Source organism: Etheostoma cragini, chromosome 2, assembly GCF_013103735.1.
Source record: "Etheostoma cragini isolate CJK2018 chromosome 2, CSU_Ecrag_1.0, whole genome shotgun sequence".
Lineage (NCBI taxonomy): Eukaryota > Metazoa > Chordata > Actinopteri > Perciformes > Percidae > Etheostoma > Etheostoma cragini.
This window is the reverse complement of record NC_048408.1, coordinates 17768431-17778407: the sequence shown is the minus strand read 5'-3', so window position 1 is coordinate 17778407 and position 9977 is coordinate 17768431. Positions and strand designations below refer to the sequence as shown.

General features: G+C 42.3%; 1 protein-coding gene across 3 annotated transcripts in view; it reads right to left on the bottom strand.

Moving 5' to 3' along the window:
• Positions 1-1084: 1084 nt before the first annotated feature.
• The window catches only part of mast1a (microtubule associated serine/threonine kinase 1a), a 63297-nt gene continuing 54404 nt past the window's right edge, over positions 1085-9977 (bottom strand). For all 3 annotated transcript variants that reach the window (XM_034899788.1, XM_034899798.1, XM_034899805.1), the window contains 7 exons: positions 8788-9032; positions 8281-8538; positions 7961-8193; positions 7366-7488; positions 6882-7018; positions 6152-6339; positions 1085-5838 (listed from right to left, as the gene is read on the bottom strand). In XM_034899788.1, the coding sequence (XP_034755679.1) occupies positions 4112-5838; positions 6152-6339; positions 6882-7018; positions 7366-7488; positions 7961-8193; positions 8281-8538; positions 8788-9032 (2911 nt within the window). In that variant the 3' untranslated portion in view covers positions 1085-4111. The remainder of the gene's footprint in view (positions 5839-6151; positions 6340-6881; positions 7019-7365; positions 7489-7960; positions 8194-8280; positions 8539-8787; positions 9033-9977) is intronic.

The window sequence follows — 9977 nt, the reverse complement described above, 5'->3', positions numbered from 1 at the left end:
GTTAAGCATGGGGGTGCATCAATCATGCTTTGGGGTTGTATTGCAGCCAGTGGAACAGGGAACATTTCACAAGTAGAAGGGGAAATGGATTCAATAAAATGTCAGCAAATTTTGGAGGCTAACTTCTGTGCCATCTGTGAAAAAGCTGAAGTTAAAGAGAGGATGGCTTCTACAAACGGATAATGATCCTTAACACACCTCAAAATCCACGATGGATTACATGAAGAGGTGTAAACTAAAGGTTTTGCCATGGCCTTCACAATCTCCTGACCTCAACATAATTAAAAATCTAAGGATAGACCTTAAAAGAGCAGCGCGTGACTGCCCAGAAAATCTCAAAGAACTGGAAGACTTTTGGAAGGAAGAATGGGCGAAGATACCTCAAACAAGAATCAAAAGACTCTTGGCTGGCTACAAGAATCGTTTACAAGCTGTGATACTTTCCAAAGGGGGCAGTACAAGGTATTAACTCAGCACGGTGCCCAAACTTTTGCAGATGCCTTTTTTTATTTTTTTTATGTAAATGATGGAAGTAAAATCTAACTTTTTGTGACATACGACTGTCCAATCTGTCATTTGATGCCTTTTGGAGATTTTTCTATCTTTTCTTGGCTTCTATATGCATATTACTACACATTTTTACTTGGGGTGCCCAAACTTTTGAGCCCCACTGTAACACAATGCCAGAATGTATAACTATTTCATTATGGGTTTTACACACTATCTGTAATAAAACCTCTAAAAGCAAAAATCCTATCAGTTGGCAGATGCTGAATCATATTAAAGTAAATAGATAAATCATGCATTTGTATAGTTATTTGTATGATTTCTAACATCCATTACTGGGGCTACATGTGTCCAATATTTTAAATGTTAAATAGCATTCTGACTTGTCATAGGAGGAAAAAAACAGCAATGAAAATGTCTAATTTGTTTCTTACACGTTTTCCCCTTGTAGGGCATGCCAGAATGGACATGCAAGGGTCCTTGTACTACTGTAGCCAAAAAAGTGCTTAGATATAAGGGTTAATGCAGCGTTTTTAATAACATATTACAGACCAAAAAAAGAGTAAGATAAGCAAGATTTGGAACAAATCTCAGAATTTTATTCCACATACTGCACTTCAGGTGTCTGCATTTGAATCACATCTATCACAAACTAAAATGCCCCATGGTACAAATAAATACTTTTTCAGTGAAAAGAGAAATGTGGAATGTTTTTATACTTAGAATGCTTGTTCATTTGAAGAATCCATATTTGTATACAGTATATTTTTCTTTTTCTCCAAAGTAACAATACCAGCAAATTAAGATTTTGTTTTTAAATAAAGTGCATTTATTCTACTCTCTCTGTCGATCACATACAGAAAATTGAAATTCTTCAACATGTAACACTAGTATAGACACCACCGATTGGGAAAAGGCCTGAAAGTGGGCATAATAGCTGTATAAGATTACATTACAGTTAGTTTTCTTAATCAGGTGCTCAGATCTGACCTGATAACTCATTTATTACATCAAGATATAAAAGAACTCCATCCTATCAGTAGAATATATAAGACAGTATATTATATTAAAAATGTTAATCCCTATTCCAGAAGATATAATTAACAGTCACGTGAAGAACACAACAACAGAAAGGAATAAAGTCATGTTTCAAGTGTTCATTTGACAACTACTGCAAACGTTTTGCCATCAGAAAGATAAATGCATACTCAGTAAACCTATGGCTAACAACATCCATTCTGCAGTGTTTTAGTGTTCTTGGCTTCATTACATAAATGCTCATTCCAGAGGATTAATAATGAACACTTTATAGAAACCACTTCAACAGTGGATGTTTTGAACCACTGGAGGACAGTAGAGTACAATGCTGAATTAAAAAAAAACTGGCTGATGCGTGTAGCAGGTGGGACTTTCTAATGGGGGGTGTGACATCAATATTATACCTTCAAACATAGTTATCCTCAAGGATTGATTGCTAACAGTATCCTTTAAATATATTTAAATATATATTGCATTAAAGATGCATTAAGACATGTTTTTTTATATTACTGAAAAAGATCTGCCAATACCACAAAAAACAGCTTTCCCCATGTGTAGCTCTGCATAGACAGATAAAAACCAATACAATGTTGCCAGCCTGCCCACCTGCCCTAACTGACTTTTCAGACCCTCTTGGACTAGAAAATACATTTCTGTCTTTGAACTTCTGCCTCTGCAAAGTTGCTGTTGTTGGTTGAATCAGTTTACATTTGTAGAATTTAGAGGAATCAAGATCATTTAAGGAAGTGACATCAAATTAAAGATGGATTGAATCTTTTAACTCCTGAACTTTCTTTCAAAAATTAGCTAGTAGTAGTATAGTGAAAGCAGTCCTCACACACAGCTGTACATGATTTGCATAAGATTATGTACACTGGATAGTTACTGAGAATGAACTACTAAGGAGAAGAATATGACCAGTGGAAGAATAGCACTAATTGTTTTTCCTATGAACATTTTGTCCTTCTAAGCACTCTTGCTGAGATTGATTCAAACACCTGTATCAGTATGTCACAAAGCAATATGGGAGCTTTACATTAATCAATCTTGACTACCTAGCTTTTAGTATCTTACAACATTACACTGTCCTTCTGATCATACTGCAGATAACCTTGTTTTTTACAGCAACAGGTTCATTGTGATATACTGTACCATGTCCCCACCACAAACCCAACCTTAGATATAGAGCCCTTTGACAAACACGTTATGGTATGCTACATCCATGACTGCCCGCTTTTCATGTTTTGCCTCAAAACAACACATGGATTCACTGTACATGTGCTTAACAATTCTTTTGTACATACTACATCAACAAATGTATTCTCACTGTGCCAGTGTGATTTGTTAATAAAGTAGCAGAGGGGATAGCAAAGTCTGTAACTGTTGCTGGATCCTAACTTCTGCATGTTTATTTCCAGTTTGGTTTCTGTCATGATGGTTCCTTTGCTGAGTCAACCATGCTGAGTGTAAATACCCCTGGAAAAGACATGCACATTCTCCCACACCCCCAAACTTCTTAACTCACTCACTTGCAAACACACTCACGTCCAATTTATAGACCATGGTGGTATGAATTTAAATGCATGAAAATTAGTTGCTGACAATGCAGTCTTATGTGGCAATGTGAGTGTGTGCATGTGTGTCGGCTGCAGTTGGAGGCAGAGGGAGAAAAGAGCTGTGGTAGCCCTCCTGCAAAGGGGAGATAAGCGCTGAGCCCTGTCACATGCTTTCCTACTGGACATAGCCTTCGAGAACCACCAGAAAAAGACCCAAGGTGGCTTTACACACACACACACACACACACACACACACACACACACACACACACACACACACACACACACACACACACACACACACACACACACAATCCCCTGTGCTGTGACAAACAGAGCTAGACAGTGCTTGACGTGACATCCACTGACAGAGTGCCTGCTTTGGCATTGTCTGACCGTGCACAGCAACTCAGTAAACTGCTGGATGAAGAAGAAATTAGCTTAATCATCTTGTTGCTTGCTTACCCGCTCTAGCCAAACTGAGGCAGCATTAGTTGTTGTTTGATGCAAATATTACAATTTGACTGTGACTCAATTTATCACTGTCTTGTTGGATAAGCAGTAAAACAACAAAGGACTGGTTGAAAGACAAAACATCGAGATTGGATTTGGTATTCACAGTTTTCAGCATGTTTTGATCCGTAAAGCACTTTTGACCTTCTTGTACCTATAATACTAATTTACAGTACAAACCATATAACATGCGTTCACATAGACCCACACACATATACATATGATGAAGTGTTCCACATTATATTAAGAGTCTTCTTATTAAACACTTTATAATAGAAAATCCATAGATAATGCAACTTTACAGTTGATTATTTCACTCCTGGTTTTAAGTTAGAATCAGTAAATGATTGGAATCAATAAATAAAAATTGATATACTCTGAAACTGGAATGTACATTGTTTTTAAGTGCTTGACTTCTGTCGCATTAATCTTCCAAAAAAGGCATATTTTTTATTTTTATTTTTTTTACTAAAGTCCCATTAAGGAACCTCATTGGGTCACATTTTTGACTGGTTGCTACCTGTTGCAGCCCTCTCTAGCGGTGAAGCAGCATGACTTTGGGTCACCCCTCCAGCCCCAACATTCACTTGACCTCCAGCAGGAGGGTCAGACTTTGCTGCTGTGCCTCCCTGTCTCTCCTCCAGTGCCTTAATCTGCTGGTCCTTGCTCTTGGACCCCTCCTGAGAGCCAAGCTTGATTGGCCCAAGGACGTTTTTGGCCACAGTGGTCAGCTGACTGACGAAGCTTGTCTTGTCACCAGGGGAGACAGGCCGTGACTTACAGAGGGAAGGTCCGCAGAGGGAGGGGATGGTAGAAGTCGGGGAGGGAGATGGGGAAGGTGAATGCTCCTCCACCACCTCCAGGCGACATTTATCCTCCCAGTCAAGGGTTCCCCGGTAGCAGTTGACAGGCCCAAGTCCTTGCCTCGCCTTGCCCAGCGAGAGCGGCTGCCCATGTGGGGGAATAACGGGAGCAAGAATGCGAGCTGGGAGTTTAGGGCTTTTAGAGCCAAAGTCTGGAGTCCTCGAGTCACTGGCCTCTGAACCAGCCTTTCTCAGGCTGTCCCCCATACCTGATGGTTTAAAGGTTTTGTTCATGCTGAGAGGACCTGCTTTCACTGTTGTGTTGATGCCGATGGATTTATCTGGAGTAGAAGCAGAGCTCTTGGTGAAGGCAGCACCAGGTAAACCAGGCCTACCCTTGTTATCACCTTCTTGCTTTGGTTCAGTTGTGCCCCACAGCTGCTCCTGGGGATCTCTACTACTAGATAACACACTTTTGGCTGACTTGAGGTCTTGTGGTTTAGAATTTATGTCTGCCAGACTCTGGGGGATCTTTTCAAGTCCCTTTAGACCACCTACACTTCCTCTTGTTTTGGGAAGTGTACTAGAAGTTGTAGTTTTAGGGGTTTCTGCACTTAGTCTAGAGATGTGGCCAGCCTGTGAACTAAAAGGCAGCTCACTTGTATGAGGTTTTCTTGTTAAGGTTGACTGGGATACTGTTGCTCCAACCCGACTCAATCTCTCCAGGACTGCCCCGGTATCAGTCTCCCTCTCTTTCTCCCTTTCCCTTGCTCTCTCCCTTTCTTCCCTCTCCCTCCCAGCCAGCAGTGTTTCCCTGCTAAGCGGCGACTCCTGCCTCCCTAATCTCCTCATAGGTTTCAGGACACCGGCCCCTGGGTTTGTAGAGGATGAGGGCAGGGGTGGAGGATTAGGAGGCAAATTTTCCCCTTCTGTCTCCAGAAGGCTCTGGAGCCCAAGCTCACAGAGGAAGGCATCCTTACGGTACTCAGAGTGCTGCACCTCCAAGCTGTGCTTCCTCAGCGGACCCCCCAGCCCTCCTGTAGAACTGGACTGGGTCAGTGGTGAGCCTAGCTTCTCTGCTGACTGCACTCTTTTGAGGAGAGGTGATCGCGGGGGTTCAGCACTCTTTGGCCTGGGGCGGACCACTGGCGGCGAGGAATGGAGCTTTACAGGAAAGGACTGGGTGGTGTTGGAACTCCCCACGGTGTGGCCAGGCAGCGGTGGAGGCGAAGACTGGGTAGGAGAGGGTGTGTGGGCGAGCGGGGACAGGGGGATGTTACCTGCAGACTTACAACGGGCAGAGCGATACTGGCGGTGGAGTTTAGGAGAGAGGCCGTGCAGGGAGCTGGGCCTCATGTGCTGAGCGGGAGCGGGTGAGTTTGGAGTGCTAGAGGCTGGAGAGCTGCTCTGGGAGGACGCACCTAAAGCAATACAGCAAGCAGAAAAGATCAATTAAGATAGAAAGAATCCCTGGGGAAAAGATATACTTTACTTGTGTTGTAAAAGTAACGATTTCCTTTTAGGGTGAGTACAATTTCTGTTTTTAAAAGCTTACTTTCCTTGCCATACACTGTTTTTTGGAAGTCAATTTGAATAACTCCAAATTTTTTTTTCTAAAAATATATCTAGTTGTTTTCTGTGCAGTTTTAAACAAATCTTTCTAATGGGAATTAATCTTAAAGACCATTTGTGTTTTAACAATTGTATGTGCATTGTGTATTTCCAGTGTCCTACCCAGGTATGAGGGCTCAGGGGTGGAGCGGTAGCCCTTAGTTGGGGACCTGGCAGACAAGCTGTTAGTTGGGGAGCCAGGAAGACTCTCACTGGAGGACAGAGAGCGATTCAATGAGGAAAGGCTGCGGCTGGTGTGCAGCAGATTGGATTGCTTTGTGATCTTACGGAACAAGGAGTTCCGCTTCTTGCTGCAAGACAAACAAAGAAAAGACAGGAAGAGAAAGTAAGATTTGAAATGGGATTGACATAATACATTTTGTGTTGATTAATTTGTCTTTAATACCAGTGGTTTTGCCCTTTTAATTATTTTTAAAGAATAGAGCATCTGAAGATTGAAAGCAAGGGGCCGCAAATCAGATTAGAACCCATGTTGCTGCCAAAGACATCAGGCGCTTACTCTACCAGGTGAGCTGGAGGTCACCATGAATTTGCCATTTGCACCATTTTCCATTTGAAATCAACCTAAAACTGCGATAACCTCAGAAAATGATCATTAGCAATGTAAAGTATGCAGTAATTGTAATTAATGGGCTAAAATGTGCAAACCCACTGCCCAATGGATTGGGAATCCCACCAGATAAACAAAGGAATATTCAAAAAGACAGAGTTGCTGAACATTTTGCACTTTATGTAAGACAAAACAAAGCAATTCCTTTACTATTGGATTGTATTTTAATTAATGAGACAATCATCTAAGACATTTCTGCCTTGCAGGTGCTTAAGCTCCTACCTGTCCTGGCTGTCCTTGCCCATGGTCCTCTTGTTTCGTCGGGCCATCTTACACTTGTAGCCGGCCTTGCGGGCAGGACCCACTTTAATGGAGGTGTTCTCAAAAGGCGTGGTTGTCACCGTCACCTTGTTTCCACTCTACACAGGTCAATCCCATTAAATTAGTTCTACATTGATCCTTACAATTATCCACTGTTAAGCTAATTACCTACAGAAAACTGATCAAGAAAATGTTGCCTTAATTTACGAAATAAATTAGCTAAATTAATGTGGATTTGGAATAACTGAATTGCTACTAAGACCAGTGTTACATCGGAGCAGCAAGCACTTTGGCTAAGTACATGAATAGCCTTTCCTTGAAATTGACAACTTATAAATAGACAACTAAGTGGCCTTATATTAGGAGAAACAGAAGAATTATACAAGAATATTTATATTACCAATATACTGCACAACTACGGATGAATAAGCATACTGCTGCCTACCTTGAGGATAAGCTCTACCACTTCAGTGTGGACCAGACCGTGGACAGATTCCCCGTTGACGTGAGTAATGAGGTCACCGGCACAGAGGCCAGCTTCCTGGGCGGGACCGCTGTCCTCTACATGCTGCCAAGTAACAAAAACCTTCAAGCTCATAACAAGGCAAAGGCAATTACATATAAACATTCAGAGTGAAGAGTTTCTAGACATTCTGAGTTTCAGTCTAACAGTTAATCCTAAAATAAACGTCTACATTTGTGTCCGATTAGAGGAAATCATAAATTATTTCCCCTTGATTTTAGCCATGAATAATACAAATCAAGTCTTTTATTAAAAAACAACTGCAACAGGATGAGAAATAACACATTCCACTCGTCAAGTTTGAACCCCAAGATGAAATTAATCAACTTAACAGTTTTAGATATTGCTGAAATCCCGTCTGTTTGCGCTCTTTTTTTGTAAATTCACTGATCCCTGTTCAATGCCAGCTCAACTTTAAAATACACAATCAAAAGTCACAGCACAAGCCATTCCTTTTTTTACGTGAGGTCACTGACTTCAGCTCCAGTACAAAACATCTCCAGATTAAGTACCTTACCCAAACAATGTGATGGACACTGTAGACATCACTGTCTCCGATGTAGACCCTGATGGCCCTGAGAGTAAAACCGTACTTCTTTCCAGAGCGAAGGATGGTGATGGGAGAGCGCAGCACGCTGACTGCTGGGCAGAAGTCTCTGCTTGGTGAAGAGTCACGTGACGAGGGGTTGGAGGAGAAAGAGTGGGGAGACATGGGGCTGGCCAGCGGAGAGAAGCCGCCATGCTGCTCCACTAGAGAGTAATGAGATACTGTATCAGTGTTCCACAAACTAATATTTCCAAAAGGATTTCAGTCAATTCCTTCCTTATGCTGCTCACCTGATGGTATGATGACAGACAGGGCCGTGGCAGAGGCTGACTTGATGACCTTGTTTCCAGGTCTGGAGTTGCGTTTCTCTCCATCCCCAGACAAATGCTGATGCCGCGCCCTGCGGAGAACCAGGTCATTGGTGGCCCGGGCCCCCAGAGGGTCATACAAAGGAGTTATCACATCACGACTGGCTGCTGCAGGACCTTGGGACAATGTGGCGATGGGCGTGGTTACTCCTGGTGTCTCTCCATGTCTAGGGGATTTGTCTGTGAGGATGTAGAGCATAGCTATATAGGTTTAAAGTAGCATTTAGAGGTACAAATAGTAAAGTTATGAATTGTCAAGCTGACTCACCAGTAGCCACCTAATGGGGTATTAAAGGCTGCTTTTTCCCCCGCTCTTCCACCTGCTTTCTCTGTCCTTTTCTGTGTTGCCCTCTTACCTATTGCCATTCCTATTCCCTCTCCACCTTCATAACCTTTCACTACCTCAGACACTTCCCCCTGCAAACACACCTGCTCCGTTGATCTCCTTCAGACTGTTTCTCTGCTCCAGGAAGCTCGACGAGGGGACACTGGTTCCATCCAGTGAGGTGCCACGGACCTTCATGGGCGCCTGGCGAGACAGGAAGTCTGGCTCACCTTCTAGGGTTGAGGCAAAACGATGTGTATCCATCAGTGCTGAGAAGCGCCGGCGAGCACCAAGAGGAGGGCTACCATCCCCGTCCATGCAGAGGGATTCTGAACAAGACAGGCGCTTCCTGCAAGAAAGGGACACAGGTTTTACATGTAAGACAACACAAATAGTGTAGTTTCTATAAGAGTCCAATATTTAACAAAACTAGGACTTTACAGCCATGCTAGCAGCCCATTGAGGCTGTACTGACGCACAGTGGTTCTCTGAGCTTAATGCTAATGTCAGCATGCTAAAATGCTTACAATGACGTTGCTATCTTGCTGATGTTAATCATGTAGCATATTAGAATGCTAACATTTGCTATTTAGCATTAAACACAAAGTACAACTGTTGTGAATATGTTACATTCCAATCTGTGAGAAGCCTGTGAAAGCCTCTGTCATTGGTTTTTATTTGTATCATACATTTAAAAACATAAAAAACACTGTTTGCCTCCCTGAAGATGTATCTGTGTGAACCCACCCGAAACCAATCCTCCTGTCCATCCTGAGTCTTGTTCTTGTTTAACTATTATCAAGTCATCTACAGTAAGTGAATGGAGCTATTGTTAGAACATGTGTATTTCCTTGTGTGCATCATTAAACCTTTAGAACATTATGAACTGAACCCTGCTTTGTGGCACTTTGTCCTCCGAGATCTCATAACTGCTTTCAGAATCAACTCACAGAGGTTAAGCCAGTAGATGATAGGATAGGAACCACAAAACAATTGTAATAAAATTGTTTCTAAACAACAGCGGAAGCTGATGGGAATGTTTTTGACCTGATGATGGCGCTAGATGACAATTGAAGGGATGAGCTTTTTACAATTCATCCAGAGGGAGACATGAACGTGTGTACTGATGTCATCTAAATCCATCCAATAGTTGTCTAGACATTTCACTTTAAACATCATGGTGCACTAGAAAAGGTCAGGAGATCATTCAGCAGGATTTGTCATGAATGTCTCTGCATAATGGCATGGAAATCCATCCAATAGTTGTTGAGATATTTCAATCAAGACCAAAGGG